Source organism: Doryrhamphus excisus, linkage group LG2 (genome assembly GCF_037039965.1).
Source record: "Doryrhamphus excisus strain RoL-2023G ecotype Guam linkage group LG2, RoL_Dexc_Guam_v1.1, whole genome shotgun sequence".
Classification (NCBI taxonomy): Eukaryota; Metazoa; Chordata; class Actinopteri; order Syngnathiformes; family Syngnathidae; genus Doryrhamphus; species Doryrhamphus excisus.
The window spans coordinates 20,837,548-20,858,664 of record NC_136358.1 but is presented as its reverse complement, the minus strand read 5'-3'; the positions used below and the strand labels follow the sequence as shown (position 1 = coordinate 20,858,664).

Sequence of the window (21,117 nt, the reverse complement as noted above, 5' to 3'; positions counted from 1 at the left end):
AAAAGTCTTATTTTAATGTAAATGTGATAGTTTTATCTTTAAATGTTTTCACCTGAAGTGCTTTATCAATAAAGTTTATTTGTTATACTTGGATGTTTTTATTTTTAGGTAGAACTTTAATAAGATAAAACACGATGCCCAGTGGGATACATTGTGGTGGTCTACAGCAGAGGATGCCCAGTGGGGTACATTGTGGTGGTCTACAGCAAAGGTCTTCCAAGTGTGAGAGACAAAAAAATGAATGAAAACTGTAGTACCACCTTAAGCCCAGCAGAGGGTGACAAATACAAGATGATGTAGGTTGGCTGTCAGGAAGTTTCGGGTCATCTGGGAAGGACTCCCATGTTTTTTAAGGCTCTGAAAACAAACCTTATCGACAATATAGTCCACACCTGAGCATTGGAAATATCTTCATTGTCTCCTCTGCATCACACAGGCCGCACATAGTTGGCGGGGAGCATCCCTCGCTGGCCTGTGCGTTGGTTGCTCCCAAACACCCAGCCCTCGTCGATGGGCTCCACGTCCCAGATGAGGTCGCCCTCCTGCAGGGAAACCTCATCGGCTTCCGCCGCTGTGTAGCTGTACAGGGCCTGGAAGTGCCTCTGAAAACAAAACAAATTGGAACAATTGTCAGCATGTCAGCTAATGAGACTCGATATAAAGTTTAACATGGCGGTTAAACCATAGAAATGCGAAACACCATCGTGACCTTGCTTTAGCTAATGCTAATGTTAGCAAACTAGAATGTTTAGCTACAATATCATGCTACGTGTTAGTGTAACAGAGTTAAAAATACACTTTATTACTTTGTCTAAATGTGTGAATTTATTGTCATTTAGTAATGGTTATTTGGATTTTATCTCGGTGAGTTATTTATTTTTCTTATACTATTTTCTCAATTTTATTGCTTTGCTTGTATTATGCCTTATTTCATCCTGTCACTTCTGTTCCTCCCGGGCTTCCGTAGTCGCCCTCAGTTCCGATAGTACTTCCTGTTTTTGCTACAAACTTCCTTGCTAGGCATCGATGAGGGTAAGTTGAGTTTATGTTTATTGTTTGTATGTCAATACAATGTTAGTTTTATGTTCTTTTGATCGTTGGTTTGAGTTAAAAGGGCCTCTTCATTTGCTTATTTGGCGGGATTTGTGTTCCAATGTTAATTAATTGACTATAATTAATATAATAACCAAAATTTAAATTAAAATGATGTCAAATGTAAAAAAAGTATGAAGTATAAAAGACATATACAAGTATAAAGACAATAAAAATAAATAGAAAATGCCAAATATGTAAAAAAAAAAACAAGCAAACAAATGACTTAAATAAAAGTGGGTGCTGCCTTAATGACTGATTGAGAACTCCTGTTTTAAAGAATATTTGTCAGGTCCTCACCCCTCCACCTGGACCTGTAGCAAGAGTCTCCTGACTGGATGGCTCTTCTTCGTCATCATAGAGCAGAAAAACACACACCAAAAAACACAGATGTAAAAATAGATGGAGATAAGGAGATATTCATCCATGCTTCCTCTGAGAAAGGGCGTCACCTTGCCTATTTTCCGGAGGAGGAGCGTCACTTCGAACTTTGCTCTTCTCGAAGTCTTCGTGGTACTTTATCTGCACATACGGAACACAGCCGCAAGAGGGCGCCAAACTTCACTTTAATGACTGGTAAAGACATTCGATAAAATAGCACCTTTGTTGTTTTTCCTTTTATAAGCCCTCCATAAAAATGTATTTTTGATTGACAGTATTTTTTTATGTTTTGCTATTTGAATAATGGGCTTTCTGCGCTTATTTGAGTACTTTGTAAAAACATTGTTCAGATGTTTTCACTGTTAAAATAAGAAATACTTTCCACAAGCCTGAATATTTCTTGTAAATTTACAGCCTTCAATATTAATATTGGCTTACTTTTTTATGACTTAAAATGATACAAATACAGTCACAGAGACAATGCTCATGACATGACCGCAGCAATATGCAAACTATTTCCAGAGGGCCACATAGTGAAAATAAAGCAATTACTCTTTGATATTTTGTAAGATAACACTTGTAGGGCGGCTAAGAAGTTAAATAAAGATTTATTTAATTTTATTTTTTTCTTTATTTCTCATAAATATGTGAAATTTGGGTAACAAGGATGAGGTGCAAGTACGCACGGGAAAGCTACGTCTGCCCTCTTATACAGCGTTGCAGATGTCATAAACAATAACACTACGCTACTATGGTGCGTTCACAGACGGCTGAACACAGTGGGACAAAACAATCCGCAGTAACGAACATTATCAGTGCCGCACAAATGACACAAAACGTGTCAAATTGTGGGCTTCTTAACAAATAAGGTGAATAAAATAATAAACGGGACAATCCCGGATGCGTTTATTCGTTATTCGTTCCTACTTCTCAAAAAGCTAACGTGAAAAACTCGCTAGCTTGCTAGCTCGCAATTTCAATTTGTGCTGGAAGACACGGCCATCCCAAGGAGAGCGGACATTGGAAGTGTTGTCGCTGCTGTTGTTGACGGAACTAGCATACATAAGTCAAAATAGCTGTGTCCCAATGATGTGCAATGTTAGCTAGCTCATATTAACTCATTTTCTCATGTTACAATACGCAGAAAAGAGAACGAAATTGAGTATCCGCCGATACCGAGGTTTCTAGAATACATTCTTTACCATTTAATTTATTTTTAAATGTCTTCATGGCGAGGTGTAACCAAATATGGTTTCTAGCTAGGAGTTGAAATCACAACGACAGTAATCAAAGTTACCCACAGGTGTAAAAACGTTATTTGACTGTACTGCAGTTGAGTCTCATTCTTTGTGTGTGTGTTGCGTTCAGATTCAGAGTGGAATGTGTGTGTGAGAGCGGATGTTGAGTGGGTGTCCACAGGCGAGAGCTTTTGACCATATAGGGCCGCCTCTTGCGGGCTTACCGAGGACAGAAATGTCTGAAATGTTCCTCGCTTGCACTTCCTTCGCTGGAGTTGTGTAGCGCTTTCACCGTCACACACAATACACACGTTTTTTTTTTTTGGAACATCTATCCACACGCTAGCATCATGCACATCATGATATTTGGATTCAAATGTGATGATGTTGGTTCTTACGTTGCTGATCTGGTCCTGCGTCTTCTTCAGCCGTTGCATCTCGGGAGTGTCGGTCACCACGCTGAAACCTTTGCCTCTGTTCTTCTCAAACTCTTCCTTGTAAAGGGCCTGGGGGGGTCGTCACATGTGACAGTCATAGCTCAGGACGCATTCCGGTTAGCCTAGCCTAGCCTGGCCTGGCCTAATACTTCCCAAAGAGTTCACTTAGCAACCCAATTTAGCTTAATTCACCTGTAGTCAAGACTGGGAATGGGGTTAGCAGTTAGCTTAACCTAGCTTCACTTCCCAAAAGGTTAGCTTAACCTATCTTAACTTCCCAAACGTCCCACTTAGAAACCCAATTTAGCTTAATTCACCTGGAATTAGGACTGGGAATGGGGTTAGCAGTTTGCTTAACATCCCAAAAAGTTTGCCTAGCAACCCTATTTTGCTTAATTCACCTGGAACCAAGACTGGGATGGAGGTTAGCAGTTAGCTTAACTTCCCAAAAAGTTCACTTAACAACCTAATTTAGCTTATACACCTGGAATCAAGACTGGGATGAGGGTTAGCAGTTAGCTTAACCTAGCTTAACTTCCCAAAAAGTTCACTTAGCAACCCTATTTTGCTTAATTCACCTGACTGGGATGGGGGTTAGCAGTTAGCTTAACCTATCTTAACAACAAGAATCTTATTAACCTCTTTTTAATATCGGTTTTCATGATCGGGAAAAATCCAGATACCAATATCAACCGGTATGGAATTTTATGCTGATATCGGGTCGATAATTGTCAGTACTGATAATACTTTTTCCATAGTTGAAACCATGTATATTATGTTGGTCTGTTGTCAAAGCTAACTTCTGGATTATTTCCGTAAAACCACCAGCCGTTTCCCAAAAATTCCTGTTTCAGGTCACCCAGAAGGCCGTTTCATGTGGATGAGAGGCTGAAAGCATGAAATACTTATCAGGAAACATGTGGCTAGCCCTTAAAGATACTGGCGTGCCCTCACTACGGCCACAATCACTTTCGTTGAAGAAAAAAAGAGGGAACTATGGCGTTATCATTTCACCAGATTTGTGGTCCCAAAGTACAATAAACACATGCATGACACGTATGCAGCAGTAACACACACACACACACATAGCAGTGTGGGGAGTCAAGTTATGGCCGTGAGGAATATTTGCAGTGTGTGAGAGAGACGAGCTGCACTGTCGGGACTTTTATGGATATAAACGCTGAGCCGCTGCTCGGATGAGACCCGGACAGACGGGAACGGGAAAATCACTCCTTTGTGTTCCACAGCAATACTTCACCATACAAATACACTATCTAGTACCTATTAATACCAGGGGTGTCACTAGGTTCTGAGGACACGGGTGGCTTAGCCCCCTGGAGATGCACCGGATATGAATGAATGTAGTAGACATCCCCCCCCCCCCCCCCCCAAAAAGTCCCAAAAACAAATAAGGAACAAGAAGCGGGATATAACTTTCCCACTTATGGACAGATTTAGTAGAGATACTCAATAGTTTTAACCCGTGTCAGGTCATTTTCAGGATGAACGCTGAAGTGGGCGGGGCCTCACCTGGCTGTTGAGCATGCTCTGTTGCTTGAGGCGCAGGTTCTCGGGGGTGTCGGTGACGATGGTGTAGGAGGTTTTGGGGTAATGCCTGCAAGGTTGCATGTGTGTCGTCATTATTGTATTTGGGGGGGTATGAAGGGGTATGGGGGGGGTACTTACATGCTGCAGTAAGGTCGCTTGTTGAAGCCTTTGTAGTTGTTCATGCTCAGGGCCATCTTACACACCTCACAGCTGAAACAGCCTTTGTGCCAGTACTACACACGCACGCACACACACACACACACACACACACACTGCATTATGACAACCAAAACAAACATATTGTTTGGCTTCTCTTTGCATTATTTTTCTTGGCTGTACTTCTTATTTTTAAACTTGTATTCTATTAAAAAAATAATTTAATATTTTTTATTAATTATATATATTTGCATATATTATATAAAATTATATTTTATATATATTATATTTTTTTATAATTTTATATATTATATTATATATATGTATATTTTAATTTTATATTATTTAATATATTTTTTAAAAAATATTAGTGTAAAAGTACACAAATGTGTTTACAGTACTTGTTTTTTAATGTTTTGCAAATAATTAGTTACTATTATATTTATATTACATCATTTAATACATGAAGTATACTAATTGCACATTATTATATTATAGTAATTATATCACTTGTATATATTTGTATTTAATTATTATATTTGGATGATAATAAATAGAATTAAATATACATATTTAAATATAAACAATAGTGAAAGTAAAAGCATTGTATAATACATATAAGCATAATTTTTGAAACATTGTCAATGTTGAGGTTTTCCTGGTAAAGAAACAAGTGAAAATAAACATAAATGAAATCAAAATAATAAGTACCTTATCCAGACAGTTGACCTTCTCTGTGGGGTAAACCGGTTTGTTGCATCTTCCACAGGGAGGATTCATTGCGTCTCCAACAGGAAAAAGGTGCCAAGTTGACAAGACGAGTGGAAAGTGTGGGAGAAGAAGAAGAAGAAAAGGATGGTGATGATGCAGGAACCAATTGTGACGTCACCAGTGGGCGGTGTCTGCGTGAACCCCGCGTGTTGTTGGCGTCGTCCGTATTAAACACGAGTCCTTTACAACTATTTCAAAGTAAGTGTGCGTTGTATGGTTGAGTCAAAGTACTGAAACTGATTGTGTTTATCGTAATATTCCTAATATGGAACAGTGCAGTATGTGTGTATGTTGAGGGGGAGCACCCTCTGCTGGACGCTGTAGTAAACTACATATGCTCGCACATGTAGCTACCATTTTGTTTATACTCTATCGTACGAGTTGTTTAATGGGTAAATGTTATTAATTTTAGGAGTCCTTTGTATAATAACACACGATATGTTGAGGAAATAAGACTTACCATCGCAGTTGAACATAATGACCAATATGTCTCTGTTTGTATACCTCGCTACCGACAGGGGGTATAGCTCAGTGGTAGAGCATTTGACTGCAGATCAAGAGGTCCCCGGTTCAAATCCGGGTGCCCCCTCTTTTCAAGTGATTCCTTTTAATTAACGTCAGTTTGTTTGCGTGGCTTGTTACGTCACACGCACGTTTCTTTTATTTAAAGATACTTCATATCGCCATAGCAGACATTGTATGTTATCTTGCAAGTCAAAACTGACAAACTCATACAGAATGCTAACTTTTTTGTCAAACGTGAGAAAAAGGAAGCAATCAGTCATTATTATTTTTATTATTAAAAGACATTTAAACAAGAAATTAAACCCAGAAACGTGTTTCATCCAAACAACCAGATACATTCACACGGACCATTAGTTGCTAACACTATATTAAAACGTAATTACTATAATCCACTTTGAAGTTTCTCTCCAAACAAAAAAACGGATTAGGCTGTGTTATTACACAAAATGGAGGCAGTGTCCACTCACTCTGTCATCCACAGTTTCCAATTCCAATTTCTTCGCTGTAGTTACGGAGCCCCTGAGGGGACATGGAGGACAAAATAACAGGCAAAAAAGACCGGAGATCTCGCAAAACTACTTACATTAAAATCCGATGCAAGCGCCGTTTTATTAATGTTCAACTTCACCCTATATAATGTTCCCCAGGTTCCATGAATGCACCATCATTATTTGGCGTTTTGTATTGAATATGGACGGAAGCCGTGAGGCACATACAACTACTAGTAAAAGAAGCATGGACGTTCGTAGCAAGAAACAGCGAGGAAGTTTCTATATTTAACCCCCCACCCCCCGCAACGTTTAAATGGTATGTTTGGAAACACTACGGATTCTCAAAGAACGGCGGAAACCGCCGACCCCCGTCTACTTCCTGGTCGGACACCGGTGAAGAACCAAGCAAATCAGGTGAGTCTTCCTGCTATGCTAATTGTCCAGGAGCTATTTGTCCTCCCCAACAAGTGCCCCCCCCCCAGAATGAGTGTTCAACACAGCAGGTGACATTAGAACAGCAGAGCAGTTGGCTTCTTCCTAAATTTGGAACCAATTTAAAAATGGTATAAGTTGTTTTCCTTTCTGCTCCTCACTACTGTATTAGCTTAGCCGATACGTATCGTATCGCCAAAAATTCCATGTATCGTTAAAGTGTGGTATCGCTGGCAGTGCACCGAAATGTGTATCGAATCATCCTCAGTGCTGAGATTCCCACCCCTAATATTTACAGTTTGACTTTATATTTGTACATTTGTGCAGTAATGGATGTGCAAATACTGAATATGCAAATTAAATGCTGCATTTCCACACCATTTTCGCTATGTGGAGGTAAGCTATGGCCGAAAGTGTGTCATGCTTCACACAGTTTTGCGAGATCTCACAAAAAAAAACATTAATTATTTTTTCTCCATGACCCCTTGGGGGTGTGTAGTTTCTCCAACTGGTGTCAAGGAGCAAGAGATGCACAGGAAGCTGTGAAAAAAAGCATCCGAAAAGGTCCTTAGTCGGTCCCGTCCTTATGTTAACCGTCCTCAAGATGGCGCCCTTTCATGCTTCGGGAACCTCAACAGCATTGTTCAGCTTCGAGGAAACCTTCCTTTTCGTGGCCCCCGAGCTCGACCTCGCCGTAGCCGGACTGGCACCCCTGGTTGCGGAACTTCATGGCGGGCCAGTAGCTGTTGCTGCGTCGCTGCAGCGGACAACGGCGATGGTCAGCTCCGGCAAAATAAACACCCGTGTGTGTGTGTGTGTGTGTGTGTGTGTGTGTGTGTTTAGGAGACATCCTCACCTGCATGAGGTAGAAAGGTGGCGCTAGCGTGGGGTGTGTGTTGATGTAGTAAACGGCCAGCAAGGTGAGCGCTATCAGCAGGAGCAGGGCGGCCACCACGCCCGCGATGATGGCCGCATTCTCCGTTATCCCAGAGTGCTTCGGGGGGTCTGTGTTTAAGTCTGCAAGAGAGTCAACGCAGACGTTCAAGACCCACGGACAGGATCTACAATACAATACAATACAATATTTGTACCTAATTATAATGGCCGCATTTTGTACTCTTCACTTCACATTTGGGATTCAGCATTCACAGACCAATTTTTTTATGTTTGGCATGTGTTATACAGTAAATGAGCATCATCTGTGTGTGACGGTGGGGGGCGGGGGAGTGCTCCATTGTGCTTCCGTCTGCCGTCCTAACAGAGGTGAGCTTGGTCTAGTGCGCATGTGTTAATTACACAACAACAATTCATGAAATCAATTAGTTACGTTATGTAAAATAATAACAGCCCGCATGGTGGTGAAGTGGTTAGCATGTATGCCACACAGTCAGGAGATCGGGAAGACCTGGGTGTGTTATTTGACAGCCCTAAAAAAACTGAAAAAGTCAATTTTGGAATATTAGCTTGCGGAAAAAGTTGATGTTACGAGAGTATATTCAAAATTCATAATTATGAGGATAAAGTGAAAATATTAAAATACTGTATTACATAATATAATAAGAAAAAACATGAGAATAGATTATGAGAGAAAATTAATGCCATTTTAGTAGAAGAGTGTTAAGATATTGTTGTTTTTTCCCCCCAAAAAATTATTAAATGAGGATTAAAGAAAAACAAAATAAAGTAGCTATATTTTGGAAAATTAGGTTAGGTTATTATGTATAATATTATGAGAATAAATTAATAATATTACAAACAGAAAATGTTACAAAGATTATTTAAGAAGAAAGTCAGGCACCCAAGCATTTCTGCCCTCTGGTGGCCACTTTGTGTTAACTCACCCCTGGTAACAGACTCGCCGTGGAACTCAGTGGCAGAAGAAGTTGCGGGGGGAAGCGAGGAGTGGTTGTAGGAGAGCGTAGACTCTTCAGGCGAGTTGTAGTCCTCACATGTGCCTTTAGCCTGAGTGCGGCCACCAGTATTTAATTTAATGTTCCTCCGATGGAAGGACAAGGTGACGGACGGGAATATCAGGAATATCTCACCTCCTCAGGACAGTTGTAATCCAGCCACTCCTGTCTCAGCCGATCGACCCCGTCGGAGCACCTGAAAAGTGACGTCAGAGCTGTAAAGGTTCTTCTGGCACCCCCCATATGATAGCGTTTACCTTTGAAGCGTGTTGCACCACCCGCATCCGCTGGTCACGTTGGACGCCAGGCATCGGTCGCAGGAAGTGTGCTGAAGACAAGCTGAGAGGGCAAAGAGACACTAAGAGATGAACGACAGGAAACGAGCACGTGGTTACGTGTTGACTCACTTGGCAGCGGCGTGAACTCAAAGGCGGATCCGCTGATGATCTTGGTGGTGTTGATTTCCACGCGGTGATACTCGTAGATGGTCCGCCGCTTTGCGTCTTGAAGGCAAACGCACGCTTAAGCTTCAACAACAACCGCTTGCTACTTTTTTTTTTTCAAACTGAGCTAGCGTGATGAGTCGCTGACCTGCTACCTGTGCGGACGGGAGGTACGCCATGAAAGCGTCAGACAGCCCCACCTTGACCGGATGCTGGGTGGAGTTGATCCTGTCCACCGACACCGGGATCTAGGCCAGAACACAAGATCACGATAGTAACTAAATTGGGACGAGCAGGTGCTGAAAAGCAACGCACCTCTCTGTAGTTAAACACCACGGTTCCGTTTCTGTGCAGGGCGGCCTGAAAGGTAAACGCCCCTTCAGCTTCTCGCTCCTTGAGCCGCACGTTGTCCCACTGCACTACGAACAGATTACCTGGAAGATGGGGGACCACCACGGATTCTTCTCAACCATCCCCTGCTTCCCAAACACAACGTGTCTCATCCGTTGCTTACCGTTATCCGAATACCTGACGGTGGAGTTTTGGGAGAAACTGGGGTCGAAGTTGGCCATGAGGGGGGCGATGTACTGGGTGGCGGTCAGCATGCGGTGAGTGATCTCCCCCATGAAGATGAAGCCTACACAGGAACACAACACGTCTTGGTCAGAACTAAGAATGCTTCCATTGGCCCATCTGGTTCTTCATGATTGCGATTGACCAGGTTACATATAGACAAACAACCATTCTTCGGGCGAGCCAGCCAATCACAGGGCACATGTAGACAAACAACCATTCTTCGGGCGAGCCAGCCAATCAAAGGGCACATGTAGACAAACAACTATTCTTTGGGCGAGCCAGCCAATCACAGGGCACATATAGACAAACAACCATTCTTCGGGCGAGCCAGCCAATCACAAGACACATATAGACAAACAACTATTCTTCGGGCGAGCCAGCCAATCACAAGGCACATATAGACAAACAAATATTCTTCGGGCGAGCCAGCCAGCCAGCCAATCACAGGGCACATATAGGCAAACAACCATTATTCGGGTGAGCCAGCCAGCCAATCACAGGGCACATATAGACAAACAAACATTATTCGGGCGAGCCAGCCAATCACAGGGCACATATAGACAAACAAACATTCTTCGGGCGAGCCAGCCAATCACAGGGCACATATAGACAAACAACCATTCTTTGGGCGAGCCAGCCAATCACGTGATGAAACTCACCGCCAGTCGCGACGATGATTTGTCTCAAGTAGTGTCCGTAAAACGGGAAATCGAAAGACAGCGCCACCCTCTGGAAGAAAGCATACACACATTGTAAGTTCAACGCTAGCCGCGAGCGCGCATGTACGCTTCTCACCGCAGCTTGCCGGTGCGCGTTGGACAGGATGCCGTGGATTCGGACTTGGCTCGTGTGTAGCGAGTCCAGATCCACCCATAGGTCTTTGGTGCGTCCGTCTTCGGGACCAAAACTCTGCCAGCTGTAGTAACGCTGCGTGTCCTCCTGCGTGACAACAACAGCGCCGCCCGGTGGAGTGTTTCTTTTACTGACTGATGGCATGAGTGGGTGTCACGGGTGCGGTGCGGGGGCTGGGCGGCTGTCCATCAGAAAGTGGAGCAGTTAAATGCAGCGTCTCTGCTGCTCCACATATGCGGCGAGCGACCCACTTTCACCCTCCGCGTCTCAGCCATTCCTGGTGTTCCTTAGCGTTGCAGCTCAATGATGGGAACTCCCAAAGGCGCCCCCCCCCCGCCCCCACTCCCCGACCCCCTATTTGAGTCATTTGTAATCACTCACACGTCCAAGCTGACATAAACGCTGTCAAATGGTTTTACACTGCTAGAAAATAAAAGTATAACACCATTTACATGTGAAATAATTCTTTTCAGGAATCGATCGGAGAACGTCAACGTTGGTACGTTCAAGGACCGCCAGATAATGTGCGAAATCCAATTAGTGAAGCTTAAAGACGTGAAAATGTTTTTAATTGTTTACTTATTTGCTGTACATTTTGGACTGTAATATTACATACAGTAATACCTCGTTTATCACAATTAATCGGTTCCAGACCAGACTGTGAAATTTCCACAAATTACTTATCCTTGCACACTTATGAATAGCCTAGAAAATCGGTTTAGGAAATTTTAAATAGCTTTTTATATATTATAAATAGGTTTTTAGCATAATTAAAGATCTGTAGGCATGAAATAACACCCCTATAGTCACTTCTATACCTCTATTATCCACTACAGTAGACATAATAAGATAAAATGTTGATATACAAGATATAAATAAACTTATGCTTGTGTAACGGTGACTCTAGGGGTGTTATTTCATGTCTCAAGGGCTTTAATAATGTTTAGAGCCATATTTGGAAGGTTGTAAACAGGTTTTATATGCTAAAACTACCAAAATATTCTAAATATTTTTAAATAAAAAAAATAAAGAGAGATTACTGTATGGGTAAATTGACAAGACAAAAAAAGTGAGCTACACCCCCATCTAGTGTTGACTAGGAGTAGTGACGTATCGTAATGAATGAGTGGTTGTATGAAATATTGCCAATAGAAGGCTGGACTATGAATGATAGAATAATGACTCTCACCACTATATGGGTCATGTTGTCAGGCAGGAAACTGAAGTCAAGCCGGCCTCCCTGGGATGGTGCGCTGCGAGCGCCTCTTGACAGGCTGGGTGTCTCCCAAGGCGTCCCCCAAGGCGTCCTCGTCTTCACGTCTGCATCAAGAAGGACAGTAGAAATCAGGTGTGTAGCTGTTTTTTTATTGGCCCACGGCGCCATCTAAAAATAAAAAAAATTAACAAGAAAAATGAAAAAAAACCAGCATTCACAAGAATGAAATATATAAAAAAAAGTTGGAATCTAACCATCCACCCACTGTACTTCACTTATCCTCACTAGGGTCGCGGGCATGCTGGAGCCTATCCCAGCTGTCCCGGCGTCATGATCACTGACCTTAACTGAGACAAGTGAGGCATGCAGTTGTTTGGATGTTGTTGTGGGGTCTTTTGTGACCTCTCGGGGGTGAGTCTTGTCTGCGCTCTTGAGGTCATTTCGGTTGGACGGGCCACTCCTGGGAAGGTTCACCACTGTTCCACTTTTTGGCCATTTGTGGATAATGGCTCTCACTGTGGTTTGCTGGAGTCCCAAAGCTTTACAAATGGCTTTATAGCCTTTTTCACGTCCTCTAATAACACAATGTTTTCATTTAAAAAATGCATTTTGTGTTGAACTGTGCAGTCAGTGATTAATATTTACATTTGTTTGACGATCTGAAACATTAAAATGTGACAAACATTAAAAAAATAAGAAATCGGTAAGGGGTGACTTACCTAGGAAAATATAAAAAGTGCAAAAATTGCATCCTTTCATCCAAACAATCACATTTAATAAACTCTATGAGCGTGTTCTCTCCTCCCCGTTTAAAGGTGTGAAAAAGTAATATGTACATAGTTCCCCCTGAAATGTTGTGGTTCCATCTGTTTTTGATTGGCTGCCCACGCTTGCCTTCCAAGGAAGGAGGCAACCTTTCAAGGTGGAGTCCTGAAACCAGACCAAAACTATTAATCTGCCTTTTTACCGCTCTGTTCCGTGGTGGGTGGTTTTTTTTGGATGTTTTGTGTGTGTTGGTAACGGAATGCAAACAAAATGTAAAAGATCGTAAATTAATTCCGGCTAATTATCATTAAGAGATAATTGTTTCCAGAGTTTTCTGCTGTAAAGTCCCTTGGTGGTGTCATTCACAACATGACCACTAGATGCCGCTAAATCACACACCGCTTCTTTTCCAGATTAGAATTTTGACCTCTGTTCCTTTCCTGTTTATTGTATTAGCATTAGCCTTGCATCTTAGTCCGTGGATTTTGCTGTGGCTATTATGAGGATGCTAAGGAGGTTCTAATGTTTGATTAACGCCTCCATTGGATCATGTTGACACCCCAATCCGGGAGGAAGAAGAGCCCACCTTGTGGACACAAAGTTCCCGTCCCCGGCGTGTTTTTCGCTTGACTTGTTTTTGATAAACTCGTCAAGTGTTGACTTTAGAAGGGCTGGCCACTGCCTGTGTGTGTGCGGGGGTGAAGACAAGGGGGGTAAAAAGAGTTCAAGAGTGGGAGGGGCTTGGAAGGAGTCTGGAAGACACATGGTGGAAAAGTGATGATGCAAAACAGGAAGACTTTCCCCTGCATCTGAGGATGCTGCCTCACAGGTTGTACATTAAAGATGCTAAAAACAATATAGATTGTCGAATAATGTGACCTCTTTAAAGGTCTTTTTAAAGAGCCGGACAAGAGTTTTAAAACTGGAAAGAAAAGCCAAGCCAAGTTCCTTGGCCCAGACCAAAGCTGATGTTCTTTCAGGCTGTTTGGAGGCTGTGAAATCAGACGATGAAAAATACATTTGCTCCCAAAATGTGTTCCTCTCTCCCCTGGCACATCCATGTCGGAATGCCGGCGAGGACTCATGGAGCGTTACAACGGTTTGGCAAAAAGGAAGAAGAGGATCTACTGCAGGCATTAGATATATATAAATTCATAAATTCAAATAATGTCATGCTCATAGCATTGAGTTTAAATCTATTTATATATGTGGGAATAAAGTCATAATATTAGGAAAAGAAAATTTACAACGATTATTTGAGAAGAAATGTGGAATATTTAATGTGGAAAATTTAAGAAAAAAATGGGATCCATCCATCACTCCATCCAGCCGTCCATCCAACAATCCATCCATCTGTCAGTCCGTCCGTCTATCCATCCATCCATCCATCTATCATCCAACTGTCCATTCGTCCATCCATCCATCCATCCAACCGCCTAGCCGTCCATCCTCCATCCATCCATCCATCCATCTATCCATTCATCCAACCTTCCATTCATCCAACCTTCCATTCGTCCATCCATCCATCCAACCATCATTCTATCCATCCATCCAACCATCATTCCATCATCCATCCATCCAACCATCATTCCATCATCCATCCATCTAACCATCATTCCATCCATCATTCCATCTGTCCATTCGTCCATCTATCATTCCATCATCCAGCCATCATCCATCCATCATTTCATCATCCATCCATCCATCCAACCATCATTCCATCCAACCATCATTCCATCCATCCATCCATCCATATATGATTCCCTTCATTATTCTGGTGGCAGTGCGTAAAAGAAAAGGAAAGCCCAGACCAAGCCCACAATGGAATCCATGAGTAAGAAAGTGTCATGGTGGTTTTGTGTCTCCATTGTGAAAAGCAGTGAAGGCCACCACCTTTTAGGATCCCCCGTGTCAAGAAGAAACATCCATGATTTACACTTCCAAACTGGGACTGGAGCTCTTGGTGGAACCGTAGCCAAACACATCACCTCTTGGCTGGAGGAGGAAACCATCTGGAATGTTTGGACATCCTGGGAGAAAATATTGGGGTTTTTTTTGGTCGGAACGTCATTTTTTTGTGGTTCCACATTGAAAAGATGTACATGGACTTTAGTGGGGATGTTGGTGGTGGGCTGGGGAGGGGGTCCCGCTCAGAGAGGCAAGGGGACCACAAGAGAGGCCAGAGAAAGAAAGTGGAGCAGCAGCAGTTGAGAAGAACGAGGCCTGGCTAAAAATAATATATCTCAGAGGAGAACAGAAATACACACACACACACACACAGGAAGGTGTGTAGTACACATCGTGTAAAGATCGTGACGAGAGCGTCACCTTTTCCGCTTCACCTGCTGGAAGAACCGCAGGAAATTCTTAACTGCCAAATTCCGACATTTCCGACTTGCTGGCTTTGGTTAGGAACGGAATCCACAGATTTCACTTCAACACTGACGGTGAAGTCCGAGAAGTCCGCAAAGCAAAAACCATCCCCGCACCTTCCCAGAATTCCCCCCGCCAACGTCGGAGAAATGAGGGCTTACCTTCATGAGCTCCGGTCCAGAACGTTCCCAGCTGAGCCTGCAGGAGACAGACGAAGAGAAGACCACCGACTTCCATGTCCGGCTGCCTCGTCTCTCTTCCCCGCTTCCCGGACTTCCACTTGGCTTTGCCGCCTCCGCTCTCTCACACTCTGACGTTCCCTCACCTCAGCCAAGGTTTGCCGCTCCTCGCTCCCTCAGGGGAACATCTGGGATGGCGGCTCCATGACAGCAGGAGGAGAGTTGACAAACCGAGTGAGGAGACGCTTCCTCCTTCGCTCGCTCGCTCCCTCCTCTCTCTCTTCTCTCTCTCTCTACAGCTGAGAGAGGAAATATTTATGCAATCGACTTTTTTTTTCTTCTTCAGAGACAAACGGGCCAAGAAAGGAGAAGCTGGCCCACAGGAAAACCAAACTAATGTGATGACATTTAAAGAAAACATGTTTTGCTGAAACAGCATCACGTTTCAAACCAAACATTCCGACGGATGCAATTCCTTTCCAACAATGGAGACCACCTGTAAACATTCTTGGACCAAAGATGAGGGGACTGTGGAAGTCATAGTGGAGCAGCTTCTTCCATCATCATCACTTCATTCCCTGATCCATCAGCCAAAGTTGAGGAAGGGTTTGATGTTTCAACCAGCATAATCCTAATCTTAGTAATCCTAGATCTTTAGGGTGTTCCAGAAAAAGCGTCAGATTTTGTTCTAAGGAAAAAAACGTGAATTTTTCTACCAGCCTTTTTGGTCCTGGTTCATATGGACCTTAGACCAAGTGTTTTGAGACAAGGCCTTACAAAGTGAAACCCCGTAACCAAAATCCCAGTGAGTTCAAATTAGGGGATCCTCAGCGCGTTTGGGTGTCCTGTGCCTTGCTCGAAAGAAAACTGGAAGTTCTCAGTACATAAATTGACTCCACATGTCCTGGTCCTTAACTCAACTCCATTATCCTTTATTTTCCTGAGCACAAACTCTTGGACTATGGACTGAACCACCATAATCCTAATCTTAGCGAAGATCTTTGGAGTGGTGCAGAAGAGCCTCAGCTGTTTCATCCCTCAACATGTCGGAGTGTCGGGATTTTCCCAAGGGTACTGTGCTCTTACAAACTGACACACCAGAACTGGAATCCCAGAGAGTTCAAATAAGGGTGCTCCCGAGTGTTTGTGAGTTCTGGCGCTTGCTCAAGAGAAACTTGGACGTTCTCAGTAGACAAAACTGATATCTCTCGTTCCATCTGTCCTGGTCCTTAACCAAACTCCGTAGTTGCTCTCAACCCGGTATTCTCTTGGACTATGGACTGAACCACCACAATCCAAATCTTTGGGAATATCTTTGGGGTGTTGAGGATCTAATAACTTGATGGTGCTCAGGTTGCAGGTCCTGACATTTCGGTCCATAGTTAGTATCCAACCTTACGAACTGCGCATGTGAATCCCGGTCAGACTTTTTTGGATGTTCTGGAGAGTTCCGACTCCTCAATCCCCAATCCAGGAACGTGTCCGGGAAGTCTGTCTACTCCTAAATGTAAGAAGCTCCATTATGTTCTTGAAACAAGGCCGTAATGCCACAATGGATGTGTTTCTCCCATGAGCTCACGGCGTCCTGCTCAAACAACGCTGGCCATGCAGATTCCCCCAAATGTTTTCATGACCAAAGAACGTTTGAAGAGCAGCCAGACTATTCCGGGTCTCCTCCGGGTGACTCACTCTTGCTGTGCTGTCAGCCGTGAGACATTGTTTTTTTTTTGATGGAAGTCTTGTTGATTTGTGATCATTTTGTGCAGATTCTCCTTTCGCCCGCTTCGTCTCACTAGCAGCTTTCCAAACTTGGCGCCGTGGAGACATGGGACTGTTTCTCATTACAGCGGGAGTCACACGCTTTCTTTCTTGTCCCAATTGGAAACAGGTTATAAAGAACATTATTTCGACGTAGACCAAAGGCACGCCAGGCGGGTTTGGTCCATCAAAGAGCGCTGATGCTGACTTATGGGAGATGCCTTGTACCAGCTTTACTGTAACATGTGCTAACGTGTGCTAACATCTGCTTATTGGTATTCTTTGCAAAGTGACCGAGCCTTAATAGCAGTATTTTCTATATTGTTAGCTAGTATTTATTTGATGCAGTGGATCCTGAATGGACACCATCATGAATCAACTCTCATAGCCTCGCTCATAGCCTCGCTTTTTTTCTCCGAAAATAGGCACTTTTCACGTCATCCACCGTAGGTCGCTAATCATTTCTAAAGACATGATAACGTAACAACAAATTGTAAATCATACATGTAGTACTGTTAAAAAGGGCCATATGATATGTTTGTGTTTTTTTTGACAAGCGATAAGATTTCCGGGCTGCACGGTGATGGAGTGGTTAGCACGCAGGCTTCACAGCTAGGAGTTCTATTCCATCCTCAGCATGTTCTCCATGTTGCGTGTGTTTTCTCCAGGTACTCCAGTTTCCTCCCCATTCCAAAAATATGCTTGGTTTGGCCTCAAAATGCAGGGGTGTCCAAAGTGCGGGCCGGGGTCCATTTGTGGCAATAAACCCAAAAAAAATCAAAGAAACTGAAAAAAATGAACAGCCAACGTGGGGAAAAAGCAGTAATTGTACGAGGATCAAAATGAAATATTAGTCATAATACATACCGACGGGCTGCACGGCGGTGGAGTGGTTAGCACGCAGGCCTCACAGCTAGGAGACCCGAGTTCAAACCCACCCTCGGCCATCTCTGTGTGGAGTTTGCATGCGTGGGTTTTCTCCACATACTCCAGTTTCCTCCCACATTCCAAAAACATGCAAGGTTTTCCAAATAGGTCCATAGGTATGAATGTGGGTGGGAATTGTTGTTTGTCTATATGTGATCCGTGTTTGGCTGGCTCGCCCGAAGACAGCTGGGATAGGCTCCAGCACCCCCCTGCGACCCTCGTGAGGATAAGCGGTAGAAAATGAATGAATGAATGATGAGATTTCCTGTTTTGTATAGCGGTCCTTGAATGCACCCGGGTTGCGCAATGGTATGTTTGGCAATGTTAGCACTCGCTCCCACTGGCCTCAAAATGCGGGGGTGTCCAAAGTGCGGGCCAGGGTCCATTTGTTGCAATAAAACAAAAAAAAAGTCAAAGAAACTGGAAAAACATGAACAGCCAACGTGGAAAAAAATAATAATTGTACGAGGATTAAAATGAAATATTAGGAAAACAAATTAATAATACATACCAACCTTTTTTGACCCACGGACTGGTGTGTATCTGGGGGGAGGTTGAAGGACTGTTGACCAACCTGGAAGATATACTTCAAAAAGATGGGATTTGTAACTGTATAAAATTGATATGCATTTACATAAAATTTGATGCTGTTTACAAATGCATTTTTATTAAGTGTAATACAAAAATGTCAGAATGGAATAATAAGGACCATAGACAGGAAGCTCCGTGCTGGATGTGCATGTTCTATTTTGTATAAAAAAGATGCTGATTGAGAGATTATGAAATCAGGAAAAACATGAGTGTCAGCTGCTATTGCCACACGTGCCCTCGCTATGTTTCAGATAAGGCACCTTGGCACCAACGCTTAAGTCAGGCATCTGGGGAAAACGCCCCCATAAAAAGATGGGGGTGGGGCTCCAGCATATCACTGCGACCCCAGTGAGGACAAGCAGAAAATAAAAATATTGTAATCTCATGAAACATTTTTTCTGAGAATAAGGTCAAAAATATTAAGATAATAAAGTCAAAATAGCATACAAGACTAAAAAGAGAAACAATATATAAAGTTGCAGTTTTACGTAATGTAGGCGGGCTTTAAAGTTGTGATATGATGATAATAAAGTCAAAATATTATGTGAATAAAAACACAACATTAAGAGAAGAAAGTTGAAATATTATCATTATTATTTTATTATTATATTTGTATAAAGCAAACAAAAAATGAGCAAAAAAGCTTGATTTAAGGAGAAAAGTTGATTCATACTACTGTAATAATATGCATTGTTTTCTTTAAATATTAAAAAAAATGTAACAGTGGTCCCCGCCTCCTTTTGATTTCCAGTATGAGGCCCTCGGTGGAAAAGGTTTGGACACCGCTGCTTTTTTCCCGGCCTGATGATCACCAGGCTAAAGGCTATACTATTCCCACACCATTCCGACTCCCATTCCGTGTGTTCCATTGCCATTCGTGGTGAGTAGCTATACGTCCATCCATCAATTTTCTATGCCGCTTATCCGCACTAAGGTATGCTGGAGCCTATCCCAGCTGACTTTGGGTGCACCCTGGACGGTGGAAGCTAGTGCTAATGTAGCCAAACAGACCTTTGCACAACCCGGGTGCATTCAAGGACTGCTAAACAGAGTAGGAAATCTCATGATTCATTCATTCATTTTCTACCGCTTATCCTCACGAGGGTCGTGGGGGGTGCTGGAGTCTATCCCAGCTGTCTTCGGGTGAGCCAGCCAATCCCAGGGCACATATAGACAAACAACCATGCACACTCACATTCATACCTATGGACAAGTAACCCTTATAGAATGTGGGAGGAAACCGGAGTACCCGGAACGGGGAGCCCCGTATATCTATACTTTTAATACTTCAATAAACGTGTGAGGGTTCCGGAGCTGAATCTAAGATAATTATGACAACATAAATTTTTATTGAAATCTTTCCAACATGGGAGGAAAACATCAGCGTCAAACTAGCAGGAGTGCTTGGAGAGGGGAGGGGGGGGGGGGGTCGAGTGTAACTTTATTACAATACATTTTGTTATATGGTGTCATTTTATGTTGGGAGGTTATTTTACAAGGGACGTTTACTTCTTAAAAGTAATTTAATTTTTGTCATTTTTTGTTGATTTTTGTCAATGTTACCCAAACTAACTAGCAAAACATAAGCTAAGAGATTGTTAAATAGATTCTAAATGAAGAAATTATGCATAAATGTTCAGTGTTTTGATTTGCTGTGTGATCGGGGGGGGGGCTGCGCGAGGAGTCTGCCCCATTCATCGCTCCCCGCGGGGGGTTCAAGGTCCATTACAATGGCCAAAGATCACCACCCTGGCCCCCCAATTGTAAGACTCGCTGCTGTGTTGATTGTGACAGGGAGCACATTCATTAGGAAGGTCATTAGCCGAGTCATTAACACTGGGGGGGGGCGGGGGGGGGCATGTTTAGGACTGTGTGGAGACACTTATCTGCTGTTGGCGGCGGCTAAACAAATACAAGCGGGGGCCATCATGGTGTCGCCACAAGCGGACAACAAGAATGCGTGCTTGATAAGAAGCGGGAGCAGACGTCGGCGTTGTGATGCTCGATGTTCCTCCAAGTGTACAAACATAAACGATCTTCTGTGATGGTACCAATACGCAAGAATGAAATGCTGCGTATTTACATATTGCTAATGGAAGCAGTAGCAGCCATTGTGTGGACTAATTGAGCGCCAATCACACCATTAGTCTGTGCTAGCGTGTTTTGATAAGGACTTAAGTCGCCGGGGGCGGGATAACGATCAGCTCCGTCTGCCGCTAACAACATGCAAATGAGACGCCGCTAAGTTGGACCTAAAAATACTAATTGGCCTCATGTTTCTTATAATGACACTTTTCGACATATGATAAATTTTCATAGTTACTTATTACTTACTAATAGTTAGAAAACCTGTTCATGACCTTCTAAGTACACTTCTTAATATTTTTAGAGACATGAAATAACACCCCTATAGTCACTTTTACAATCATATTACTTGATATCGTAGACATAACAAG

At 42.9% G+C, this 21,117-nt stretch overlaps 2 protein-coding genes, 1 long non-coding RNA gene and 1 other non-coding gene across 6 annotated transcripts; 2 read left to right on the top strand and 2 right to left on the bottom strand.

The window, feature by feature from the left end:
* Window positions 1-67: 67 nt before the first annotated feature.
* Window positions 68-5,717, bottom strand: LOC131132529 (LIM and SH3 domain protein 1-like). Of its 2 annotated transcripts, none has more exons than XM_058078261.2 (7): window positions 5,564-5,717; window positions 4,835-4,929; window positions 4,679-4,763; window positions 3,110-3,217; window positions 1,545-1,614; window positions 1,393-1,436; window positions 68-602 (listed from the first exon to the last, which is right to left on the bottom strand). In XM_058078261.2, exons 1-7 carry the CDS (start codon window positions 5,630-5,632, stop codon window positions 429-431), a joined length of 645 nt encoding a protein of 214 aa, XP_057934244.1. In that variant the 5' UTR covers window positions 5,633-5,717; the 3' UTR covers window positions 68-428. The 2 variants fall into 2 exon arrangements, with proteins under 2 accessions (XP_057934244.1, XP_057934243.1); XM_058078260.2 differs by having other exon boundaries at window positions 69-602; window positions 1,393-1,439.
* Window positions 5,718-6,140: 423 nt separating this feature from the next.
* On the top strand, window positions 6,141-6,212 carry trnac-gca (transfer RNA cysteine (anticodon GCA)). The gene has a single exon. It is a non-coding gene; the product is annotated as a tRNA-Cys (tRNA).
* Window positions 6,213-6,410: 198 nt separating this feature from the next.
* plxdc1 (plexin domain containing 1) lies at window positions 6,411-15,641 on the bottom strand. Of its 2 annotated transcripts, XM_058078222.2 has the most exons (13): window positions 15,368-15,638; window positions 12,042-12,172; window positions 10,796-10,939; window positions 10,660-10,729; window positions 9,939-10,061; window positions 9,740-9,858; window positions 9,573-9,672; window positions 9,389-9,484; window positions 9,239-9,320; window positions 9,117-9,177; window positions 8,913-9,033; window positions 7,928-8,088; window positions 6,411-7,828 (listed from the first exon to the last, which is right to left on the bottom strand). In XM_058078222.2, the coding sequence occupies exons 1-13, from the start codon at window positions 15,441-15,443 to the stop codon at window positions 7,703-7,705; spliced, it is 1,410 nt and encodes a 469-aa protein (XP_057934205.2). In that variant the 5' UTR covers window positions 15,444-15,638; the 3' UTR covers window positions 6,411-7,702. The 2 variants fall into 2 exon arrangements, with proteins under 2 accessions (XP_057934205.2, XP_078644328.1); XM_078788202.1 differs by lacking the exon at window positions 10,796-10,939 and having other exon boundaries at window positions 15,368-15,641.
* On the top strand, window positions 6,715-19,540 carry LOC144894624 (uncharacterized). The gene is made up of 3 exons (XR_013625268.1): window positions 6,715-7,053; window positions 12,065-12,200; window positions 19,413-19,540. It is a non-coding gene; the product is annotated as an uncharacterized LOC144894624 (long non-coding RNA).
* Window positions 19,541-21,117: the final 1,577 nt, after the last annotated feature.

What these genes read in the sequence shown, in the direction of transcription:
- LOC131132529 (XM_058078260.2), bottom strand. Translation starts at nt 5,632, where the DNA reads ATGAATCCTCCCTGTGGAAGATGCAACAAACCGGTTTACCCCACAGAG. An exon ending in AGAGCATGCTCAACAGCCAG is followed by an intron (nt 3,218 to 4,678) that starts GTGAGGCCCCGC and finishes CGACCCCCCCAG; the next exon opens with GCCCTTTACAAGGAAGAGTT. An exon ending in CGCAGGACCAGATCAGCAAC is followed by an intron (nt 1,615 to 3,109) that starts GTAAGAACCAAC and finishes CCGTATGTGCAG; the next exon opens with ATAAAGTACCACGAAGACTT.
- plxdc1 (XM_058078222.2), bottom strand. Translation starts at nt 15,443, where the DNA reads ATGGAAGTCGGTGGTCTTCTCTTCGTCTGTCTCCTGCAGGCTCAGCTG. An exon ending in TGGTGTTTAACTACAGAGAG is followed by an intron (nt 9,673 to 9,739) that starts GTGCGTTGCTTT and finishes GTTCTGGCCTAG; the next exon opens with ATCCCGGTGTCGGTGGACAG. An exon ending in CCCGTCCGCACAGGTAGCAG is followed by an intron (nt 9,485 to 9,572) that starts GTCAGCGACTCA and finishes TTTGCCTTCAAG; the next exon opens with ACGCAAAGCGGCGGACCATC.